At 41.7% G+C, this 26055-nt stretch overlaps 1 protein-coding gene across 2 annotated transcripts; it reads left to right on the top strand.

Annotated features, from left to right (window-relative positions):
- Nucleotides 1-46: 46 nt before the first annotated feature.
- On the top strand, nt 47-25827 carry xpo4 (exportin 4). 2 transcript variants are annotated; one of them, XM_077580714.1, is made up of 24 exons: nt 47-168; nt 1379-1484; nt 2030-2171; nt 2238-2376; nt 2476-2592; nt 2894-3046; nt 10233-10346; nt 15475-15632; nt 17030-17204; nt 17572-17748; nt 17828-17970; nt 18819-18964; nt 19133-19310; nt 19384-19543; nt 19669-19838; nt 19930-20104; nt 22396-22602; nt 22682-22768; nt 22831-23011; nt 23100-23221; nt 23310-23440; nt 23953-24070; nt 24142-24234; nt 24845-25827. In XM_077580714.1, exons 1-24 carry the CDS (start codon nt 103-105, stop codon nt 25040-25042), a joined length of 3456 nt encoding a protein of 1151 aa, XP_077436840.1. In that variant the 5' UTR covers nt 47-102; the 3' UTR covers nt 25043-25827. The 2 variants fall into 2 exon arrangements, with proteins under 2 accessions (XP_077436840.1, XP_077436841.1); XM_077580715.1 differs by having other exon boundaries at nt 17102-17204.
- Nucleotides 25828-26055: the final 228 nt, after the last annotated feature.

The following is a 26055-nucleotide window of genomic DNA, read 5'->3' on the forward strand; positions in this document are numbered from 1 at the left end:
TAAGTGTTTAGTTTTGACAGTTGTCATCTTTAGGGGTGGGGTCTGAAGCGTGTTACCCACAATGCCTTGCGCGGATGCGTCATCTTCGAGGGCCCGGCATCCATGATGGCGGCGCTCGGTGCGGCAGAAGTCATCACACAGCTGGAAAGCGCTGCCAAAGTTTTAATGGTGAGACATGACAAGCCTTTATCGCGGCCGACGTGACGTTGTTTTAACCCGAACGCGCTGAGGCGAGGCGGGTCTCTCGAGGGTTCGCCAGTGCCGCTTTTTAATAGCGAGACTTTGTACCTGAGCGGGAAAGGCGGCGATGCGTGGCCAGGCTGCTGTTTCTTCTTCTCTCATTTCCCATCCCGAATATTGACCTGATATTCGGCCTCTGCTCGCCTTTAGACCCGCCGAGCTGCTCTCAGAACTTGTACCTTTTCGTGTGGGTAACACGTTAGTGTCCAACTTGCTCCATAGCTGCCAAAAACAACATGCTTCCAATCCCCCTCGCATCGAAGAGTGAAGCCGCAGCCTCCCAAGCCGAGTAAAGTCACTTAATTCCCGGGTTGACCATGTTGCAGCTCCCCTTAGTATCCTCGAACTCTCCCAGGCTAATCAGCTAGCTTCCCAGTCTTCCATGTAGCATCCCAAAGCTAACCGTGTGGTCCCAAAAACCTTCCACAAGTAGTATTCACAAGCGCTTAACTGACAGACCCCAAAACAAGCAGCTGCCCCTGGCCCACCAGTTTAACAATGTAGAGCCCAAAAAACATATTTGTAGTCCACCCGACTCTCAATGCTCATTCATTCAAAGCTAACTATGTAGCAAGACTCCAAGCCGAATTAGAACCCCCTCCACAACCTCAACCCAAAACCAGCATGTAGCAATAGGAAGACAATACTCAAGTTTTTTTTTTGGGGGGGGGGGGTCAGAATGCCACCAGAACAGTTTGGGAAAATGTCTTGTTTAGTTGCATGATCATTTGGAGTTAAAAAGTTGTAGAAATAATGTAAACATCAAAATAGTCTTATTTTTAAATAATGTAAACATCAAAATAGTTCATCTATGTAATTGTTTTGAGAGAGTCTTTTTTTTTTTTCAGGAAAAAAAAAATTCATCTAGATTTTTCCAAGTGTGGACTCACTGCTCAAGTACAGTTTTGTTGCCTTTAAGCTTGAAAAAACTGTTTGAGACAAAAGGACTACTGAGGAGTGAGGACTACTGTTCTAGATAAGAAGTCTGATTATTCTCAAGAAAAGTTATTGGGAGTCTCATGAGTAAAGTGATGTCATTGTCCCTTGTTAAATATGAGTTTAATTCTAATGCTGTCTCAAAAACGTAAGTACTTTTTTCTTTCTCATTTAAGCCATTAAATGTGTTTTTCTTTATCAGGCACCGCCTTCCATGGTGAGCACAGAGCAACGCCAACATGCCGAGCATGTCTTCCTCTCCTTCAGGAAGTCCAAGTCGCCCTTTGCCATTTGTAAACATATCTTAGGTGAGTGGTCCCACATGTTATCTTAACACCAACTTGGGTATCAAACTGCTCATGAAGAAATATTTTAAATGGTTGAGAAAAGCGCATTTTTCAAGACTAAAAGTTATATTTTTCAAGATGGGTGAATTCTTTTTTCGAAAGGATGCTTTTTTAGCAAAAAATAAAGTTATTTATCTTATAAAAAGAAACACGTTTTTTTTAATGATTTAAAAAATAATAATAATTGTTTTCTTAAAAGAAACACAAATAAAACTAATAATTAAATTTAAAAACAATTATTTTTAAATGAGAAAAGCCTTTTTTTATTATTATTATTTTTAAGATGTTTATTTTTTCCCAAGTAAATATATTTTTAAGATAAGAAAAATTAAAAAAAAATATTTTTGGGGGAGGTATGTTGTATATTTCAAGATAAAAAAAAAAAAATTTCCCCACCATCTGCATTTTTTCTGAATTTCTTAACACACACTTTGGTGAGGTTTTGTCATGCATGTTGCTAGTGTGTGATGAGAAGCAGCGTTTTAAGAGTGTGCTCGATGTTTCAGAGAGCAGCAAGGTGGACTATGTGCTGTTCCAGGCTGCCACCGCCATCATGGAGGCGGTGGTGAGGGAGTGGATCCTGCTGGAGAAGAGCAGCATCGAGTCCCTCAGAGCCTTCCTGCTCACTTACGTGCTGCACAGACCGAAGTAAGGACAATGAAACGCAAAATTTGGGGATAAGCCAAAGGAAAAGTGACGATTTTTCCGTTTTAGCTTGCAGAAGTACGTGCGCGAGCAGATGCTGCTGGCCGTTGCCGTCATCGTCAAGCGCGGCACCCTTGACAAAACTGTGAGCTGCAAAAGTATCTTCCTGGAGGTCGGACAGCTCATCAGCAGCGGGAACCCCAACGTGGTAACAAGCACACACTCATGAACAGTGCACCCAAGCTGGTGGCCAGTAGGCGGCAGCACAACATTAGCGTTTGACTTGTGCTTTGTTTGCTGCATGCAGCAAACGCTGGCATGCTCCATCCTGACTGCGCTGCTCAGCGAGTTCTCCAGCTCCAGCAAGACCAGCAGCATCGGGCTGAGCATGGAGTTCCATGGAAGCTGCAAACGCCTCTTTCAGGTGCGCGCATTGCCCTCATTTAAAAAACAAAACAACAACTGTATTTACAGACTGCTGTAAAAAAAAAAAAAAACAACTGTAGCAAAAACAAGTTGCTTTACAGAAGTCAAATAAATACACTTGCTTAATCAACAAACACAATAGTTGGATCAGAAAAAAAAGAAGTACTGTAGTGTCTAATTATATAGAAAAGCGCTATATAAAACCGATGCATTATTATTATTATTATTATTATTACTACACGCTTGTGTTTGTACAATATAGATGATTGTGTCGTAATTGTAGTTGTGTTATGTTTCAGGAGGACGGTCTTCGTCAGATCTTCGCAATGACCATGGAGGTCCTGCAGGAGTTCAGCCGGCGCGAAAACCTGAGTGCTCAGATGTCGTGCGTCTTCCAGCGCTACCTGGCGTTGGCCAATCAGGTGCTCAGCTGGAACTTCTTGCCGCCCAATCATATCCTTTCTTTCACATCGCTCGGCTTTAAGGTCACCAGTTTAGGCCAGTGTAGTTAAGTTTTCCAAAGTATCAGGAAGGGTTGTGATGTCAAGGGGGGTCTTCACGTCTATATTGAGCACAAATCCATAAAGCCATCATTGTGTGATAATCCCCATAGCGGAAAAAATATATTTTTTTTAATTGGTGTTTCTGACTAAAAATATATATTTTTTACATTTACATGTTTAGAGCTGGAAAATCAATCAAAATTAATTGGCTCCAAAAATTAAGCAAATATTTTTTTAATTTTTAAGATTTTTTTTAAATGAAAAAAAGCTAAATTATTTAATTAAAAAAGTTAGTCGTAAAGAAGTGTTTTGGTTAAAAACACACAATAATAAAAAGTAATGGTAATTAAAATAATGTATACCCCCAAAACCTTATAAAAAAAATCATTTTTATTGATAATTTTATTTTGTGTTTACATTTTATACCAATTTACCAAAACATTTGTGTGATACGAATAACAAATATTATTATTTATTTATTTATTTATTTAGCAATGAAAGACAACAAACAAATAAATAAAATTAACCAAAAACCAACAGAAAATGTTAATTATTATTTATTCTATATATATCGAAAACAATAAAATTTTACTCAGTTTTGGATGAATAAAAAAAAAAGAATTACATTTATTATTATCTTCAAAACAACTAAACACATTTCATTGTCTTTTGATTACATAAAGAAAGGCATTACATTTTCTCAAACCAGCTACGACAAGTCACAATATCTACACAAATGAAGAAAGGATAACTGTTTACAAACATTATAGTTCTATATGTTTCATGCGTTTGTGCTGCATGTGTGCTGGCCAGTAATGTATACATTGTAGGTGACTTTGTAGTCCATCTCGAGCATGCACATGTGTTGTCTGTGCAGCTGGCCTCATGTTGAGAGCACAAATCCTAAATCCTAACCAGCCTGGCATCTGAGGGGATCTGGATCACTTTCAAAGAAGTGTCCACATATGTGTGTGTGCGCGCACATCATTCCTTTGAGCCTACCCCCCTTTTTCCAGGCTCCCCTTGGTATGCGTGGCGCGCATTTGTGTGTGTCTTCTTAAAGACAAACTGTGAAAGTCATCCGCAAGTGTGTTTGCATCCACAGACGTGTTATTTTAGGCGGCAGATGAAACATATTATAGTTACTTAATAATCCACAACGTAAAAAAAAAAAAAAAAAAAAGGCCCTCGGCATGCATGCGTACCCAATGATAGGGTTACTGCAATGTGATCAGTCATATTGCCGGATACTCAGAAGTTTGGACTGCCACCTTGCACATTAGAAATAATCTACAGAAGAAAAAAAATGGCGGCTATAACCAGTTTTTGAATTTTAAATTCATCAAAAAATTATCTAAGTATTGGCCAATTAAAAAAATATTATTATTTTTTTTTACACATTACAGCATAAGACAAAGATAATAACAAAACATTACCCCCTATTGGGCCCTACTAGAAACTCTCACGATCCCTCTTCCCTCGTATAATAGCTGAAGACAGTCATGAGCGTCGCTGCCTGTACGTCTGAGCGTCGGGGGTGTTCCGCCATAATTGCTGACAGCCGCCACCTTTCAAACAGCAGTAAATACTCCCCCTCCGCCGGGCGGCATGTCTGTCCACGCTCCCTGAAGCATTATGTCTTCAGCAAAGGGGGTGTCGCGTGTCCCCCCACGCGTTTGCGCCACACCGCATCACTCTCCACCGTGCTTGACTCGGGGGGGGCTTCTAATACGGCGGCGGTCAGGTGACAGATCAAGCCGCCGCCACATCCCTCCGCCACGCGGCCCACATATTTGCTAGCTGTCGGCCCACCATCTGCTTTGTAGCAGACAGGAATGTGCGCTTGTTTGGTATTAAAGCGTGACGCTCCCACTTTGGGTCCCTCAGATTTACCATGTAGTGAAGCCCCCGCGAGTGTTGAGCTGTGACCCCCCCCCCCCCCCAATCAGGCCTCACAGGGAGCTATTGTCATAAACGTTAGCCTTGGGGGCTGTGGGCGGGGTTATCAGGGGAGAATCTTCATCTGCTTTTAGTCCAAGCAAAGAGAGGATGACCTTTCAAATGTGTTGGATAGAAAGCTTAAGAAGATAAATGGGCATTGTTCATTGTTCCCACAAACATATCCTAATGACATGACAGACTGCATAAAATTAGTTTCCCCCCATTTTTTGCTTCAATTTAACAGACACTCTACTGCTCCTTCTGTTGTGTGCACATTGGCTGCTTGACGGTAGTTTAATATACAGTAGATAGTAGTTTAATTTGACACTGGGAGTGGCAATAAACAGCTTGGCCCTCTTTTTTTTTTTATTAATTACTGTATCCCTAACCATTTTTGTTGTTGCTGGCAAGTCAAAGCAAAAAAAATCAGTCTAACAATAGCTCATATCTTAAAACTCATTAGTCGAGATACCCCAGGCATCACTATAATCCAGTTTTGCCCAAAAAGTCCTCAGCATGCCCGATCCTATAATTAATGCGACCACCCTCGTGGTCCAAAGTCTCAAAAAAGTCTTCCTGTTTTATAATCCGCATTTGAATTTGTTGAGCGCTGTTAATACGGTAATTCTAGCGCTGCTGTCAAGACATTGTCCTTCCTCCCCTGCTGACAGCTGTATGATTGGAGACAAAGCTTTCGGGGAGCCGACGACAACGGGAGACGGGTGCCGGATTGTTATTCCACATGGCGGGATTTAGGGCGGGATGCGTCCCTTAAACCCCAGCACGCGCCTCAGCATAGTGCCGCGCGACGGCGAGGCGGCCGCCGGGATCAAGCGTAATGAATCGAGGATACAGTAGAAGCTTGCTAATCCGTTAGCTGCACACACGCATACACACAGCAAGGCCGTGTGGAGATTAGCCGGCTAATCTGTTTTTTGGCTATTTGCAGAGGCAATGAGGACACAATGAGCGCTCTCGTATGAAGAAGTCCAGCTGCTCGCCGTTTAGCTCCTTTTCATATTCTGCACATATAGAGTGTCTCAGGGCCGTTAGCGCTTTGCTAAATGATGGCTGTTGTTTGTTTGGGGCTGTCTCGGTTGCCGTGGTTACACAACTACAAGGGTGGAAGACTGTTAAGAAACATTTGCACGTTTTTGTTTAGTTGCAGTCGCTTCTCTTGACAGCTATTCATAATAACCACCACCTTGCGCAATAGAAATGAATACTCATAGTAATCCACAAAAAAAACAATATAGCCTAGCATGTTGTTATTTTACGAATAGGAAACATACAATTGTGCGTGCGTGTTAATTAGATGTCTCATGCATTACTGGAATTCTTCTAATGAGATTGCGCTTTTGATAGTCATCATAATTGCCACCTTGCATAATAAGAATAAACATAACTGTAAATAATCCACAAAGTTAAAATAGAAGTAGAAGTTCACGACACACACTGGCACATGCATTTGCGTGAAGTAGATGTCTCATACAGTTACTGTGACGAGAATGATCTTTTCCCAGTTATTCACGATATTCGCCACCTTGTAATAATAATAATAATAATAAACAACAATGACTGGAACTAATCCACAAAGTCAAAGAAAAAAAAGCCCACAACATGCACGGACACATACCCACACCCAGGCTACTATTTTGTAATTAGTGCAGTCGCTCCTTAAGCCAGTTGCCGCCACCTTGCGCAATAGAAATTAACACAATGACCAGAAATAATCCAGAGAGTAAAAAAAATCTATATATGCACACACACGTGTAGGGTTGTATGTACCTGAACTGAAAAGTTCACTGCGCTGTTAATGTAGTTGTGTTTATGCGTAAAGAGGCTTGTAACATGTTAACGGCGTGTGTGTGTTCGGACCTCTTCACTTGTTGACCTGCATTTGTGCGTGTGTGTGTGTGTGTGTGTACTTGTGTGTAAAAGTGAGGCGTCACTGCAGCTATTAGGAGCCTGCGGGCTTGAAACAGCAGCAGGTGATGTCTTTTAAAAAGCCAGCAAAGCGCCGCCACATGTCCTCGTCACTCCCCTCGTGCGCATTCGTCATCCGGCAAACATGCGCCTGACACACATGCGCACGCACTCACACCCTCCATTTTGTGTGTCCTTAGTCAAGAAGGGAAAAGTATGTGGTAGTTTCATTTAAAGTGATGCTTATCCTTCCCAGCACACACGCACTAGGAATGTGTTTGGGCCTATGACCACACGTACGCGGGTTATTTAAAAAAAAAAAAAAAAAAAGTATTTTTTTTTCCCCAACTCTGGAATTTCCCCGAAATATGCAAGTCCACAGGAGAGCAAATTTGCAGTCTGTCAAGTCAAGTGTATGTAAAAACAGCAGGTGGTGTAAGGCCCCATTGAGCAAGTAGTCATTTGGAGAAAAGGCCCAATACAACTATTGAGGAATGGAAAGGAGGGGAAGGCTGGGGTGGGAGAATAGTGTCCTGACAAGCAATTAAAATGTTGAGCAAAAGCCCAAAGCGATGCAGAATTTGTCCGCCTGTGCCATCAACCAGCTCAGTGGCCTAGTGGTAGAGTGTCCAGCCTGAGACTGGGAGGTTGTGGATTCAATCCCTGGCCGGGTCATACCAAAGACTATAAAAATGGGACTCATTGCCATCCTGCTTGACACTCATCATCAAAGGATTGGAATTGGGGGGTTAGATCACCAAATGATTCCCGAGCGCGGCCTCTGCTGCTGCTCACCGCTCCCTCAGGGGATGGGTCAAACGCAGAGAACAAATTTCACCCCACTTAGGTGGGTGTGACAATCAGTATCTTTAACTTTATCTACAAAGAACAAAGCCAAGACGGAATATCACCTTAGCTGTGCACACGACAACCAAACATTCAGAAACGTGTCTGAGGTGATGGGTAAAATAAACAGGTGGCAGCTCGCCTGTTATGGTTCTGGTCCTACCTCCAAAGCCGGAAAATCACCCGGTCGCCTGTGTTTTTGCTCTTTATACAGAACAGATTGCCGGAATGTAGAGACAGTGTACAAGGGGTTACAGAGGTGGCATGTAACCCCCTGTTATGGCTTTGATATTACCATCACCAAAGCCAGAAAATTGCCGAGTTGATTCAGCTACTCCAATTCCATGTACAGTGTTGTTTATGTAGAGAACGCACCATAAGAAAAATCGACTAAATTTTGAAGAAAAGTAGAAGAGATTACACAACATGGCGTCCTATCTCTTTGCTAGCTCTGTTAAAACTTCCGAAGGTGGATTATTCCCAGTTTGAATTTGTGACCGAAGGCTGTTTAGAAGGAGCTAGACTGGTGGCATCCCACCTCTTACTTCTCTGATACTACCCCTGAAGCCGGAACATTTTGGGGTCGACTTTGCCCCCCCTATTCCGTGTCAGGCTAAGCACAAGCCAAAAAATGCTTTGACTTTTACAGGCACCTCTTTTCAGGTTCGACCCCCGAAGTTTTGCTCCCAGTGCTGTTTATACAGAACAGCATCAAAAGAAAATGCCGCCTTTTAAAGGTAGTGTAGAAGGGTAGTTGTGTCCCACCTCTATTACAGCTTTAATACTACCTCAAAATCCAGGAAATTGTGAAGTCGACTTCATTTAACATGTCAATCCGTCTGCATGATGTACTTATCATTCCTGAGCTCTCCCGAGGCCTTGTCGGACCCTGTTGCCACTGCGCTACCTCCCAGGGGACTTGACTGCAACAAATAGCATTCTTGTGTCTTCTCCTGGCCCGCACTTCTTTCCATCACCCACCCTCATTCCGTCCCTCCTTGCCAAAGTTCACTGCGAGGTCCTCCGCCTCCACCGTGGTTATTTTTACCCCCGCGCTCGGCGTTTGACAGGTGCCAACTCGCGGGCCCAAAGTGCATTGCGGCGTGTGGTGCGGCGCGGGGCGTGGGCGGCGGCGGCTGGAATGCACCAGCGATCCGGCCGCCCTCTGCCGCCTGCCGCTCGGCTTTGATGACGCATTCCTCCGCTCGCTAGTTTGTCAAGCGGTGTGCGCGGAATCTCAACATGGACGACCGCTGACAAAATGGCTTGGGAGCAGTACTGGTACTTTGATTGACAGGAGATTGACGCTTTATTTTTAATTGGAGCAACTGTGACTTTCATCTCCTCTTCCAAAATATTCAAAATATTTATATATTTGCAGTATTATTTTTATTTATATCGTTGTTTTTTAATCATTGTGCATTATTTTGTATAAATAGTGACCAAATTAAAAGGGTTGCCATTATAGCGACGTCATGTTAAGTTAAATAAAATAAATAAATACATATTAATTGTATTGAAATGATATGTAAAATTTACGGTCAGTCTTCCATCCACTTATGTTTGGGTTAGGTTCGCCAATGTTTATACAATTAAATATAAAACATATTTCAAAACATATTTGAATTAAATATTTTATGTATTTTCTATTTTATTATTATTAATGATGAATTTAGGTATTTATTTTTTGCTAAATTTATAAGGTTGTTCTTTTGGCTAGCTAGTATTTATGCATTTTTTTTGCATCTACTTATAAATTTGGTTTCAAGCAACTTTTAAGACTTTTGACATCTAAAATATATATTCAGAAATCTTAATAAAATGTTATTTAAAATATGTATTTTAAAAAAAATATATATATATATAAAAAAAATACAATATTAAGGCTTAGTATTTTTAGCCTGTGCTATTTGTGCTCAAACTTCCAACTACTTAAGTTAGGTTTTCCAACCAAATGAAACATTCAGGAAAAAATGGCCAATTGTTATAGACTTCATTTAAAAAAAAAAAAAAGAGAGATACTGTAAATGTTAAAAAAAATGTTTTTGCATATTTTTATATTTGAAATATAAAACAAATCCTTGATTCCTCTGTGGGAGATTTGAATGTTTTAAACCAATCTTCAATGATGTTCACTGTTTACAATGTAAAATCTGCTTAAGAAGCTCCCATCTTGTGACAAAAGAAAGAAAACGAGAGTAGACATGATAGGGTGTTAAGAAGCAAGCAGGGTGCGAGTGGATTTGCTGAGGAGCAGACGGGGGGCGTGTCCCGGTGTTGAAGGAGTCTGGAGGCTTGATCCTTTCTGCACATTTGCGCCGGGCTCGTCTCCCGAGGAGGCAGAGGAGGGGTTGGGTGCAGTTTAAAGCGGAAGTGTTCACGCGACTCTATGCTGCTGTTGGCCTTAACGGGCAGCGGGTCACTGGGACGCCACTACATCGCCATGTTCGAGGCGGTGCAGAACGTCACGCTCAAGCCCACCGAGACCTGGAGGGAGGCGCTGCTGGACACCAGAGTCATGGACCTCTTCTTCACGGTGAGTACATCACTTCCTCCTCCTCCTCTTCCTCTTCTCCATTACAATCTCCTCTGCTGCCAAACTCAAACATTTGCACACATTTTCTCAAGCAAATGAATGACAAGGTGCCTCTAAAGTTTTGACCCTCGTTTGAAATTTGGTGCCAGCTGTTGGTGACTTGGTATACAGTAGCTGCATGCCTAAACGGGCCGCGGTTGGAAGAGTGTTGTTCCACCATGCTAGCAATTATAAAAAATATTCAGCCAGTCAATTATGTTACAGTATTTGTCCTTTTTATAATAATAATATAGGGTGAGAGCATATCCATTCAGACCCAACTTGTTTACTGCCTAAATGGGTTGCGGTAGAAACTAAAAGAGTGAGGTTCCCTATGCTCGTGGAGCTATCTTTTACAATACTACGGGTTTGTTCTTTTAATTATTATTATAATAGGGCATGTTCATTCAGACCCAACTTGTTTGCTGCCTAAACTGGCTGTGATAGAAATTGAAAGAGTGAGCTTCTTTTAGTTAGCTGGGTCGTGTTTCCTCATTATTGCCAATCATGGGAAGTTTGATTGATCTGATGTTTATAGCATTTAAGTTAATTGGACCAATTTCAGACCCATCTAGGTTGCTGTCTAAACAAGCTGTGGTAGACATTTAGTGTTGTTTTAATATTTAGTATATTGTTTTTCCAATTTTTTGTCAATAATGGGAACATTTATGGAATTCTTGTTCTTAGGAGCCAGGTGGTTTGGACGGACTCAGACCAAATAATGTTGCTGCCTAAACAGGCTGCGATAGAAATTCATTGTGGTTCTCTTATTCAGCGGCTTGTTTTTCAACGTTATTGTCAACCTTTTGATGTTACATTGAGTTGATCATTCATCGCAACCGGGTTAGGTGGAGTCCAGACCTGAGTAGGTTGTTGCATAAACAGCCTGCAGTCGAAATTGCATTTTCATCATTTTCATTATTTTTACCAACATGATATTGGATTGATGTGATCTTGTTAGGAACCAGTTTCAATGGACTATTTTAGGCCCAACCAGTTAGCAGGCAGGCAGGCATGTATTCTGGGCCAGTGGTGTATTTTTTTTTTAATCGGCTCACATAAAGAACCTTTAAAGATCCTCCTGCTAGGCCAGACAGGAAAATAAGCAAACTAACAAGCTATGCTGCTAATCAACCCAAAATCCTGACGAGCCGGAATGATAGAAATGCTAACTTGTGCTAACCTGTGTCGGGTTTTGGCCTCGTCTGCATCAGTGGTATTTCTAGTAGCTTCAATGTTTGTTGTTGTAGATGCCCTCAGCTGTCCAACTGCACGAATGTGTGTGTCTGTGTGTACTGTGTATGCATATGAGTTTGTTTGGTTGGGGGAGGGGTGGGGGTGGGGGGTCTTGTTGACCCCTGGGTGACTATGTCAACGTTGGAGTGTGCGGCGTCTCCATGTTGTGTGTTTCTCTAATTGAATGGACTCTGCTGTTGTCTCTTGCAGACACACAGGCAGCAGGTGTGTGTACACGTGTGCGTCGTTGTGTGTTTTGGGGGGGGTGTTGAGACATGAGACGCCACCGGGACCCCAATTCACGACCAGGGTTAGAGATTGGAACCAACATTTGGGGCCCGTGTTTACAGCTATGCTGACCCACCAGAACACAAGCTCCACAGTCTCCACTTTGCTACAGTTCTTTGTTTTCTTAACGTTGTTATAATATTTGATGAAAAACGTACGAGATTTGACAATAATGTATGTTGGCCTGCTGACGCACTCCGTTTTCCACCTACCCGTAATGTCTTCTTTTGTAAAATCGCTGCGCTGTTGCACCGTTTCGAGTAAAGTGGCTACAAAGCAAAATGGCTTCCTGTGTCTTTGCAGGCATGTATCCTGGGGCATTTATGTGGGTCTACTCATTACCGACATGCCTACCAAATGTCATGTTGCTAAGTGAAACTGCCTGCGGGGGCTGCTGAGTGATTGGCTCTATTATCAATTAATCAGGCCTTTTCCCTAATGCGGACCTGCAGTACATTTAAAGCCCTTCTTCCACATACCGGCACATCTTCCAAGGTCAAACAAGAGCGTGTCAGTCAGCATGTGTTGCGAAAGACAATAGGCTGCGAGCAAAGTGTTGATGCGAGACAAACGATGGGAAAGATGAGCCTCGGGGGGAACACACACCAGCCAGGCTTTGTCTCCTTCTATAAATAGCATCCTCATCTCCACTCTCTCCTCCTTCACTGCCAGCCAGCCTCCCTTTTGTTATCCCTATCGTAAAAGCCGCCCGCTTCTTTTGTGGTATCAAATGTTGTTGTTCATATTAAACACCCCCGACCCCAAAAACTGACTGGGAATATATTTTTTAATTCAGCCCTGAAGCCAGTGTCACTAGGCAACATGAAAATTGGGCGGAAATTGATTATTGTGAAAATTCAACCCATTTTCGCAAAGAAACCTAAAAAAAAATATAGGCATGTCTATCATCACCACGAACAATTCTCAAGAAGCCATGTCTGGAAAGAGACACATGTCTACCATTTTGCTTTGAATTTCTAATAGCAATAATAAAATTGGGTTATTTTGAAAATTCCAACCCCGGAGCCAGTTTCACACATAGCAACATTAAACTGATTAGGCATGTCCACCATAAGTAGACCCATAAGAAATTTTCAAGAAGCCGTGCCTGAAAAGGCACAGCTAGTCTGCCAATTTTGTTTCAAATTGACCAATTTATGGACTTCGACACTTTGTGGTCATTTGTTTTTGTTGTTTGTTTCTGCTTGGCTATTTGAGCTTTACGGGAAGACAGCGATTGCTACATTAGCTTTTCACACTTCCTGTATGACTGTTAATTATGTTGAAACATTACTTGCATTGTAGACTGAGACTTAGTAGTATTAAATCACTGCCTCAGGATCTTGGGGATTTCTTACAGTCCGTGAACGCAGCATTAAAACAGAATTAGATACCTTGACGACGACACAAACAGCCCTTCAGGGGCTTTGCTGTTCATTGATTAATTGTTGTGTATTGTTACCATTGTTAGTCGCGGAGGTAGTAACTCACTCACTCTTTCTCTCTCTCTCACTCACTCACTCACTCACTCTCTCTTTCTCTTTCTCACTCTTACTCTCTCACTCACACACTCACACTCTGTCTCTCTCTCTCTCTCTCTCTCTCTCTCTCTCTCTCTCTCTCTCTCTCTCTCTCTCTCTCTCTCTCTCTCTCTCACACACGCATACTTACGTATACTCACGTATACACACTAACAATAGTCAGACATGACCGGTATGACACACATCATTCGCTAGCGCAGCTGCCTTGTACCCTCCCTCCCTCCCGCCTCCCTCCAGCCGCTGACTTCACATCGTGGAAGCAGCATCGGTGGGAGTGTAGCGCACAGCTGCTACGCCGCGTTAGCATCTTAACCGTAAAGGGATCAGGGGACGTTGGAAGCTATGCGCCGGCAGAATGGACATTAAGGCTGGGGAGACTGCGGCGGTGGTGGAGGTCCAGATGTGAGCTGCGTAGCGTCAGTGGAAACACATGTTGCTGAGGTGGCCGCGACCGAGATCTCATCAGGATGTTTTTCCACTCTGGGTTTGATTGAGGCTGCCTGTGGGCTTTAAAGACCTCAGTGACTGTGTTTGTGTCTGGGTGAGAGACAGAGCGGGGTTAAGCACCTAAAGTCATCTGAGGGTGAGGCAGGAAGTTTTACGCTTGTGCTTGAGCATGCGCTTGGACTGAAAATTTCAATTTGAACAGGTATTAACTCTTAATGGACATGTTGTGACACTTTTTTATTCCATCCTTGTTGGCTGTGTTGAATTAATGCAGATTACATTTGCCAGTTTCATAATTAAAATAATTATCATCTGTATTTGTTAAATTTGCCTTAAATGGCAATGCGTCGCATTAGTCCTCATTTGTTTCTAGCAACAAAAAGTCTAATTGAAAACAAATTCAAATTCCATTCAAAGCATGAAGCAGTTTTCCACACCTTTTAGTGTTGAGAACAAGTTTTTTAAATTTGCCTAAAACGCCAACGCGAACATGAAATTATGTTTGTTCCTAGCAGGGGGAAAAAAAGGGGGGGGGGGGAGACAATCCCATTTAAAAGCAATGGTCCCCATTCAAAGCATTCAGTAATGTGACTTACTAATGAAATAAATTAAATGTTATTGTTGGATATTTGTGTTCATGGAAAAACAATAGAGGGTATCTCCTCCATGCATGTCCGTCATTTCTGCAAGTCTCCACTTTGTATTCTAAACGGCCCTCACTACTGAAATAAGTGTGTCGCTATTGATGTTAGATCATTGTGTTACATTTGGAAAGGAATGCTTCCATTAATGCTTAGATTGAATATTCACTTATTACAAATAATTACCTCATAATGCACGTTGTGCCGTGTCGGCTGCGTTTTACGAAAATAGGTTGAATTTGCCAGATCATTTCCATCTCTATTCCTGTAATTAGGTTAGAAAGGGCATTGCTACTGGAAAAATACAACACATTTGGTAAATGAAGTGCACTAATACAGTGCTTTTATCTACACTATATGGGGTCCAAAGTGCTATACAAAGCCTCATCCATTCATGAACACATTCATACACCAATGTTTCAATCATACACATGACAAAGATACAAAAAAAAGAAAGACATTTGTTTTTGGCATTAAGAGACACCACATTGAAAAATTGAAAATGGCATTTTGCCTATGCAAAGCATGCAGCAAAATGCCTCGCTACTGAAATAATGTTATTGGATAATGACGTTTCTTGTCCAGCACTATATGTGGTCAAAATCCGCACTAAACTTAATCAATTAAGGATTGATGGTTGCATTCAAAGCATGCAGTAATGTGCCGTGCTACTAAAATAATAAGTGAGTGTTGCTTCTGTTATTGTGTATGTGTGTTTTACGGGGTTATTCGCTTAGAGTCATCTGAGGATGAGGGAGGAAGTTTCCCGCTTGTGCAGTTAGTGTTTGTAATTGTATGCTTCTAGGCAAGATAAAAAAAAAAAAAAGAATACTCACTCACTTTTGACAGCTACCCTCATTTGACCTTTTGTGTCGTTCACTTTTCAACTTACAGTATATTGAATGAGACCTTTTGATGTACTTATTCCCCCCACAGGTCCATAGGAAGATCCGGGAGGACTCAGACATGGCCCAGGACTCTCTACAGTGTCTGGCCCAGCTGGCCTCCATGCACGGGCCCATCTTCCCAGATGAGAGTGCCCAGATCTCCTACCTGGCCCACCTGGTGGAGGGCTTGCTCAGCATGATCAACGGGTCAGTAGACACTCCATGATCAAACTAAAATAAAGTGTGGTGTGGGTGTTTTATGTCCAGTATTTCTCAGAAAGACACACGAAACCAATTAAAAATTAGCGGAACAAGGATCACATTCAAAGTATGCAGAAACTTTTTAACGTTGTTTGCCTTTTTTAAGAATGTATTTTTATGATTTTATTTTATTTTTTACTGTTGTATGTAGAAAAAAAAAAAATTGTGTGTCATGTTTCCCTATTCAAAATATGCAGCAACATGACTGCTGATATGTGTGTCTTGTTGTGTCTTAAAACCTCGGAAGGTTCTGATCTAAATTCAAAGAGGTCTCCCTCTGCTGTGTAAATTTCTAATATTCAGGGAACGAGTTGGGAGGTCTCCCCTTTCCACATCCACACACTCTCGTGTGGCCATCAGTAATCACCTATTTTTGGAGCTTTTTTTTTTTTCTTTTTCCAATTGCCTCATCGGAAAAGCATGCTTAGCGTAGCTGGACGGCTGATCTGCGCTGATTGAGCACTTTTGCTCACACTTTGGCCTTCTTTTTTTTCCACGCCATGTGTGACCCGGATTGTCACTTTTTAGTGGAGCAAGAAAGTCTTAATTGTTATAGGGGGGAAGTTACTTTTTGTGTTAGTTGGTTTCACACAGCTGCTGTTTATTATGAAGTATAAAAAATATGAGCGACTCATGAAAAGTAACTTTCTTTGTTTTTATATTTAGCAGCATTTCTTTGTGTATTTTATTTTTGCATTTTTTTTCTCTCTATATATAATTTAGCTTGGAAGAGTTAACACTTTTTTTCCTTTTTTTTTTATGTTTTATTTTAAAAAGGGTGGTTTCCCTTCCACTGTGCAGACTGAGGCTAAACCAGGGTCAGCTTCCCAATCCAGCACCAAACGTCCACGCAATTTGCTCCTCCCAATCAAATTTGAGGAAGACGCGACCCGCGGCGATTTTCCACAGCTGTGCAGTGGTCCCAGTTTCGCGCAGTTTTCCCCTGTGGTGACACTTAAAGGGGGGTGGCGATCGCACGCCAACCACTGCATTGTGTTGACTCAGAGCTTATTTATAGTTTTAATCGGCCATTTTAAGGCGGCCTGGCACGTTTCCATGCGCTTTTAGTCAAGGTGACGAGGACAAAGCTTAGCATTGTGTAACAGGGGGTGGCTAAAAACAGGACTTCTAACAAGTGATAAAATATTTATGGTCAGTAATAGTAGTGGAAAAAAAAAAAAAGGAAGTTTACCGCCACAGACATCCATTTTTCTAAAAAGTTTTAACTTTTAGCCCCAGGGAATATTCTGTTCTTGACACTTTTTTTTCACTCATAGCAAGCAAAGGCAATAATTACTTCCAGGTTGAAACTGTTTTTTTCTTTTTTCTTTTCACTTTTCCAGCATCGAGATCGAGGACTCTGAGGCGGTGGGCATCTCTAACATTATTTTCAACCTGATCACCATGTTCCCCAGGAGCGTATTGACGGCGCTGCCCAGTGAGCTCTTCACCTCCTTCATCAACTGCCTCACGCTGCTCACCTGCTCCTTCGGACGCAGCGCCGCCCTGGAGGAAGTGGTGAGTAACTGCTGCGTTTTGGAAAAGACAGCATTTAGGTTTAGTTTTGACCAATTTCAGGGATACTTCAAACATAAATTACTTCTACTACTCCTAGATTTTTTTGTGCTATTGCTACCAAATTGTAACTATGTAAACACAACAGACAGACAATGTTCAAATGCAAAATATTAGCATTTTAGCCTTTGCATGTGGGCGGAGCATGGTGGTGAAGTTTGACGTCTCGCCATAAAAGACAAAAATTGTAATTACGCAGTTTCACCAGGTTACAGGTTGACCAAACTTCTTGTAATTGACTTGTACTTGTTTTCATCCTCACGTTGTAACGTTTACCAGTCATTCAAGATCTGCATTTGTGTGTTTTCAGCTGGACAAGGACGACATGGTGTACATGGAGGCCTACGACAGGCTACTGGAGTCGTGGCTGACGCTGGTGCAGGACGAGGAGCATTTCCCTCGCGGCTGCTTCATCCAGCCCGCTATGCAGGTCTTCAACGCCTACATCCAGTGTCACCTGGCAGCGCCTGATGGCACCCGTAACCTGGTCAGATTCCGTCCACTAGGCTTGAATAATCTGCTAAATTTCCGTCCTAATTGCCAATTCTTGGCTTCTCCCTCGTCAGTCGGTGAACGGCGTGTCGTCACACGACGAGGAGGAGATCAATGAGCTGCAAGAAGATGACAGAGAGCTGTTCTCGGATCAGCTGTCCAGCATTGGGACGCTGGGCCGGGTGGCTTCAGACCACTGCATCCCCCTCCTCACAAGGTAAACACAATCTGGGCGTTTTTAGCTGCAAGTGGTTGCAGACTTGGAAAGTCTCGACCCTCTTTTGGCACAAAATAACTTACTTTAATAGATTAGCATGTGTATTAAAGTTAATAAGTGAGAAACGATGTGTGTTTGTTTTTTTTATTATGATTTTTTTTTAAATTAGATTTAATATGTGTAAATTGTATTTTTTTCATTATTTTATTGTTCTTTTTTTATGTTAGGCTATCTGTGTTTTTCAGCGATTCATTTGTTGTATTTTATTTTTCGTATTTGTGTACCGTTTTATATTGATGTTTTGAATTTTTTTCTATTTTTCTTTTCTTTTTTTACATATTTTTGGGGTTTTCCATAATTTTCCGTATTTATTGTATTAGTATTTTTCTGCTTTTTTTAATTACCATTTTTCTTATTTTTAAAATTATATTTTTTATTTTAAATTTGTCATTATCCTTTTTATATATTTTTCATATTTGCAAATGTTTTTTGTTTATATTTTTCAATCAATGAAGCTGTACGTATATTTTTGTACTTTTTCTCCTTTTTGTCATTCTTTATTTTAGATTTTGGCCATTTCTGATTTTTAAAACTAGGCAGTAAAAATTGGTAATAAAATCCATATTCCTAATACAAATGTATTGCAACAAATAATATATGTTCTTTAGTGCATTGGAAACTGAACGTAAATCCTCATATTTGAAAGTAACCACACGCCCTGGAAAAACCTAGTCTTTTTTTATTGTATTTTATTTGCTTGTTTTATTTCTTGCTGCTGCTCATCCCCTCCTCCTCCTCAAAATCTGCATTCAAGTTGCGTGTGATGTTTGTTGTGTTGTTGCCGGCAGCCTCCTGGAGGACCGCGTGACTCGACTCCACGGTCAGCTCCAGAGAACTCAGCAGCACTTGATGTCCTCATCGGACTTGGCATCAGTAGACCGCAAAGTACTGGACGACCTCTACGAGGACATCCACTGGCTCATCCTGGTCTCAGGTCAGCGAGAACCGTGACACAAGCTAAATCTGTAGCTCTCCTTAGTCTCCTCTCACATAAAATTGTCAATTCTGAGGATCCATGGGTAGAAACTACAAAAACAGACACGTGCTGATACGATCTTACTCTGCTAAGCTAATTTTTTAACACATAGCGCGCATCGTTCAGGGTATCTCCTGGCCGATGATCCCCAGGGCGAGACGCCGCTGATTCCCTCCGAGGTGATGGAGTTCTCGGTCAAGCGCTCGACGGATGTGGACATGAACACCACGCTGCAGATCCTGGGCTCGCCGGGGGAGAGGGCCTCGTCCATCCTGGGCTGCGACCGCACCGACCCTGTCATCAGGTAGGTCGAATGAGACCTTCGCTTCTCTTCTTTTCCATACAGTCGATTGTATAAACGTGTTTGTGCTTGTGAGGTTGCTGTCGGCCGTGCTGAGGACGTCCGAGGTGGAATCCAGGGCCAGCAGAGCCAGCTTGACGCAGCTGTTGAGTCCTCAGATGGGCAAAGACATCGTTTGGTTCCTAAGACGCTGGGCCAAGACCTACCTGCTCATGGATGAGAAGCTCTACCAGCAGGTGACTCACCCAACCACCTGCATGCACCACTTGATTTTCTACATGTACATACTTTGAAGTACAGGGCCCCGGTTAGAATTTTGCATTTGTCTAACTCTTAGTTTTTTTACCTATGTTCTCTTCAGGTCAGCGTGGCCTTCAGCACGGCGTTCGGCTCAGACACGGAGGGCGCCCAGTGGATCGTTGGCTACCTGCTGGAGAAAGTCATCACCAACCTGACGGTGTGGAGCTCGGAGGCCGAGCTGGCCAACGACACGGTGGAACTGCTGGTCACGCTGGTGGAGCGACGGGAGAGGTGAGGCCAGGCCAGGTCCGGCAAGTATGTCGGTGGGTGGGGGGTCGTCATAAGATGTCATAGTAATGATTTCCCCCGCGTCCGCGTGCAGAGCCAACATGGTGGTGCAGTGCGAGAGCTGGTGGAACCTGGCCAAGCAGTTCGCCGGCCGCAGTCCGCCGCTGCATTTGCTGTCCAGCTCGGTGCAGAGGACCCTCATGAAGGCTTTGGTGCTGGGGGGCTTCGCCCAAATGGACTCGGACACCAAGCAGCAGTACTGGGCTGAGGTAACACACCTGTAACACAACGTTTTACTCATTACAAACAGGCTTTAAACAGCCAACCGCACTTTTTGTTGTATTTTAATTTGTCTTATTTTTTTTACAATTAATTTGATTTGAAGTTGAAATTTTTAGTTTTCATTTTCTTGTTTCATTTGTATTCAGTTTTTTCTTGTCTTGATTTTTCACCTTGACTTGACAATTAATTTTATTTTGTTGTAATTTTTATTTGTCGTCGTTTTTATTGTATTTTTAAGAACTACAAAATTGTCAGAATTGTTTTAATATTTAAGCTTATTTACATTTTTGTTTTTAAAGGTTGCTCATTTTCTATCTTTATTTTTTTATGTTTTACTTTAGTACTCATGCTCATTTTTATTTCATTATTAATTACTAGCTTTCTTATTATTTTTACATTTATTTTATTCATATTTTTAATTTTAAAGCTTTTAAATGTATCACTGTTTCAAATATTTTATTTTAATATATTTTAAGTATTTTTCTAATATTTCATATTCATTCCAAATTTTCTTTTTGCATTTATTTTTATGTAATATATATATATATGCATTCATTGATATGTATAAATATGATATTGTAATTTCTGTATTTCATATTCATTTTATTCCTATTTTTAAACTTTTCCTTTCATTTATGTTTGGATTGTTTTGTTGTTTTTAAACTTTTTAAAGTTTAATGTTTTTTCCATGTTTATTTGCATTTTTATACTTTACATTTGTCTTTTTTCATGATAAATTTGTTTTTTACATTGCAAAATTTTCTGTATTCCTATACAATATATATTTTATTATTATTTTTGAAACGTTAGCTACAAACACCAACGTGTTTAATACACACACACGCCTGCATCATGAGTGGCCTCATGATGCAGGCATGTTGCGCTCATGTAGCATTACTTGACCACAAAGCTGTGTCTAATATTAGGCTTCTTCCCCCTATTGATAGTTGAAGCCCCAAAGACGTTGGAATTGCGTTTATCTCTTGTTCCCCGGAGGCTGTCGTGAATCAGCCAATGGGAGCACAGCGAGCGCGTTCCGTGCCGTCAGCAGCTTTTGAGCATCAAAAGTGTCCCGTCCTCTCGAGCCTGGCAGACTGATAGATGCGCTTCATAATACCACCCCAGGGAGGAGAACTTGAACCTTGTCGGCATCATGGAGGTTTCTTGTCCTAATCGGCCGACGGTAGTAAAAAAGAAATAAAAATGTGGGGGTTAAGCCACGTGTAATTACCAGGCAGCTGTCGGCCGTCGCAGCTGCCGCGTCGGGTGGAAGACGGAACGCGTCTGATGTGCTCTTGACAGCAATGAGCGTCTTGGACTGTCCCGTTGATCCTCTCCTCGTTTGTCATACGTGGAAGGAACAAAAGGAATAGCGAAGCAGGTGCAAATCTACCTGACACATGCAACCGTCAGCTGGTTTTAATAAACAGGCAGGGAGAAAAATATCTGAAAAAAAGAAAAGGGGGAATTTTGCTTATTGTGCTACTTTCCAGATTAGTTATGAATTGTTTTTGATAGTATTTTGATGTTGAGATTTTTTATTTATTAAATTTTTTTTTACATTTGTTTATTTTTCATACTTAATATTTTTGTATTTTATTGTTGCATTTGTATTTTTATGATTTTTAAAGTATTTTTAATTGTTTATTCAGTTTTCTTAATTGCAATTTTAAAAAAGTCCACTAATATTTGATTTTGATTTTAATCAAACGTTTTTTTAAAATGTTCTATTTTCATTTTCAGCATTTTGTCAACTCGATGATATTTCTTACCTTTATTGTTATTTTTTATTTATATTTTTTACTTAATCAGATTTGTTTTGTTTTGTTTTATTTGTATTGATTTACGAAAGCTTTATTTTCTGTTTTATTTTTATGGATTAACAAATGATGTTATTTTAATTATTTTATTTGTTTTGTCTTATTTTATATCTTTTTTCATTTTTTTTTCTTTTACATGCAGTACAGTTTTTGATTTATTTTACCTACAGTAGTTGTAATTTATACAGAAAAGCAAGCTTGCTATTGTGTTAATTTAATGTTTGCTTTTTTAAATAATATAAATATGTGGTTTGTTTTATATTTCTCGTAATTTTTTCTGTATATTTTTTGTACTTCAGTATAGACTTTTCATTTTCCAATTAGATTTTTTGTTGACTTCCTACCTGTAACATTTGATTCATATTTTCCTTCTTAACTTTCAATGTGTACTTTTCATTTCCAAATGTCTTGATGATGAATCTTTGATGTGAGCTTCTTGTGCTTGTGGTGTCTTTCAGGTTCTGCAGCCTCTGCAGCAGCGCTTCCTCAACCTCATCAACCAGGAGAACTTTGCCCAGATCAGCCAGGAGGAGGCGGTCAAGCGGGAGATCGTGGCCACGCTGGAAGCGCTGTGCGGCATCGCCGAGGCCACGCAGATCGACAACGTGGCTTCGCTCTTCTCCTTCCTCATGGACTTCCTGTCCAGCTGCATCGGACTCATGGAGGTCAGGGCGGCGACGGGCAGAAGGATGGGCGGGCAAGATCCTAGTCGGCGTTATTTAATTCTACGCGTGTTGGTTTCAGGTGTACAGCAACACGCCAGAGACCATCAACCTCATCATTGAGGTTTTTGTGGAGGTGGCTCACAAGCAGATCTGCTACCTGGGAGAGGTCGGTAACCGCGTGACGGAAATGGACGCCAGCGGAAATAACCCAGAGTGGCGTGTGTGCAGAACAAGTCGATGAAGCTGTACGAGGCGTGCCTGACGCTGCTGCAGGTTTACTCCAAGAACAACCAAACCAGGAAGCGAAGCGACGCGGCCGCCGAGGAAGACCAGTACCAAGACCTGCTGCTCATCATGGAACTGCTCACCAACCTGCTGTCCAAAGAGTTCATCGACTTCAGCGACACGGGTGCGCCGCGCCGCTCGATTGGTTTCAACCTGGAGGGAGTTGTGCATGGAAGTGCTTGAGTTGATCCGCCGCTGTTTCTTTGATCCAGACGAGGTGTTCCGTAGCCCAGAGCAGGGCACGCCGGCGTCCAGTCGTCCGGTGTCGGCCGCAGACGTGGTCCTCTACGGCGTCAACATCGTTCTTCCCCTCATGTCGCAGGACCTTCTCAAGGTTAGATCCATTTTTTGGGGGCCATCAATCTTCCTTTGGAAAAAAGCTGGCTGATGTCTTTTTTTTATTAATTTTTTTATTTTTTCAGTTCCCATCTCTGTGCAACCAGTACTACAAGCTCATCACCTTCATCTGCGAGATCTTCCCCGAGAAGATCCCGCAACTGCCCGAGGATCTTTTCAAGAGTCTCATGTTCTCGCTGGAGCTCGGCATGACCTCGTATCCTCGTCACATGGGAGCGCATCGGTCACTACAGAAACCAAAACAAAAAAGTCATTGCTTCAATTTGCATCAATCGCTAGAGTGGACAACCAATCAAAGGTTGCCTTCTACAAGTATATGGTAGCATTCGCTGTCGCTGATAGTTGAGTATCAGTTACTACAATGTACATAAAACCGGAAGTTTTCTTATCAGTCAAGACAGTAAGACGGCTATTCTATATGCAGCAGTCACTACAGGGGGTAACTTTGAAAATTGCATACCAATCATTTCGGTGGAGGCTTGTATGTTATTCCACACGCAGATGACACAACTACTGTAGTAACTGATACATCCAGATCAAAAAAACGGCTTTTGAAATGAAATATTGTCGTGACCGATCCGTATTGAAGAAAATTGCTTTAGTGGCGGGAAGTCGTAACAACAGAGTAGCCCGCGACAAAAATGAGCATCATTTATTCGTGGCGTGTGTTTATTTCTTCAAGTGGACATCCTTAACGCCAATGTTCAGTATGGGTTCGGAGATCAGTCAATTGTGTTTGGAAGCGTTGTCGCCGTTGGCCGAGCAGTGCGCCAAAAACCAGGAGAAGGACACGCCCCTCTTCATGGCCACGCGACACTTCCTTAAGGTACAAGCACACACGCGCGCACGTGCTATGTGCAGTTTGTTCCGGTGTTTGTAACGTGTCGTATGTTGCAGCTGGTGTTTGACATGTTGGTGCTGCAGAAACACAACACGGAGATAACGGTGGCGGCGGGGGAAGCGCTTTACACGCTAGTCTGTCTACACCAGGTCAGATTACGCTTACCTGTAAAGTTGACTTGAGATGAGTTAAGATAAATTAATTTAACTATTTCTATTAGTTTAACATTTTTTTCCATTTTTGTTGACAAGAGTCTGAAAACCTATAAATTTTTTGTACATTTAGAACAGATATAAAATTTGTGATTAATCGTGAGTTAACTAATGAAGTCATGCGATTAATTACGATTAAAAAATTTAATCACCTGACACTCCTAATGTTTAATAATCTTATTTTGAAAAAAAAATAATTCAATGTAATTATTTATTCAAATTTTCAATCTTTTTTTTTTTTAAATGATTATAAAAAAAATAAGGGCGTCAGGCGATTACCATTTTTAATCGTAATTAATCGCATGTCTTCACTAGTTAACTCATGATTAGTCACAATTTTTATGTGTTCTAATACAATAAAAAAAAATCTAGGTTTTCATACTCTTAACAAAAGTGTGAGAATGTTAAACTAATAGCAATAGTTAAAATGAATTTTTGACGTGTATAGCTGTCAATGGCAGTGAATGAGTTAATACTCTAATATATAAATATGACAGCATATTGTGGGGCAACTTAAGTACAGTGTTGTTGTGATGTGGCGCTGCAGGCGGAGTACTCGGATCTAGTGGAGTCGCTGCTGTCGTCCCAGCGCGACGCCGTCATCTACGGCCGCCTGGTGGCCGCCTTTAACGCGCTGACGGCCAGCAGCACACCGCCGGCCATGGAGCGCAAACAGAAGATGGCCTTCCTCAAGAGCCTCGACGATTTTGTGGCCAACGTGGGCGGCTTGCTCTGCGTCAAGTAGCCATCGCGGACCAACGCACGTCATGCCAATTCACGTCACGCCCGCGATAAACTATGGGTACATGGGAAGGACGCTCGCCATGGTGACCTGCTTGAACTGCAGTGCAGACAGACAGACAGACAGACTGGGAAGCTACAGGCAAAGCTTCTGGAGTACACATACACACGCACTTATACAGTGTTATTGGAAGGTGACAAAGATTTTAATATTTTCCCCCCCAGTGTGACGTTTTTGAATGCCTTTGAACTTGTTGGAGGACCATTATGTTTAGAAAATGTGCACACACTGTAATATGCTCACACATGCGCATGCACACACTGCTCCAAATCCAGAGTGCCTTGTGTGTAAGAAGGTATGTGTATATGTGTGTGTGCGTGTGTATGTGCCTTGCATCATGTGTTGCCATGACAACAAAGGCCGCCTAGTTGCATTCAGGTGCGCTGGTTTAGGTCACCAAAAAAGCGAAAGCATGCGCATGCTGGCGTCCGCCTGCAAGCCTTTTAAATGTTTGTTCTGTTTGAGGAACCTCACAATACACCAAGACTGAAATGTTTTTATACGCCAGGGAAGGTGTGTGTGTTGCGGGGGGCTGGCGCTGTGAACCGTTGTGCTTGAACTGACCTCAAGGAGATGAAACTGTTTCAGCCAAAGAGAAACGTTCATTGGCTGGAGTCGTATTTTTCTAAAGCAACACGTTCTCCGCAAAAAGGAGCAGAGACACTTTACCACCCTGCCTGTGTGTGTTGACCACATTTAAAAGTGTACATAAAGTTGTATTGTAATAAGTCTTATGGTTTCTTTATTCGCATACACAGTTCACATTACTTTTATTTTAATACCTTAATGTGTTAGTATGTGCATAAATCTGTGAGTACTAACAGGATAAGCATTTATATATTCAAACTGCAATAAGATATTTACATGTGAATGACTTGCCTCTGCCCAGGAAAAAATATTCATAAAATAAGGCAAAAATGGAAACTAGTAACACTTTTTAAGAAAAGAACAAAAAG

The sequence above is a fragment of the Vanacampus margaritifer genome, chromosome 11 (assembly GCF_051991255.1).
Source record: "Vanacampus margaritifer isolate UIUO_Vmar chromosome 11, RoL_Vmar_1.0, whole genome shotgun sequence".
Lineage (NCBI taxonomy): Eukaryota > Metazoa > Chordata > Actinopteri > Syngnathiformes > Syngnathidae > Vanacampus > Vanacampus margaritifer.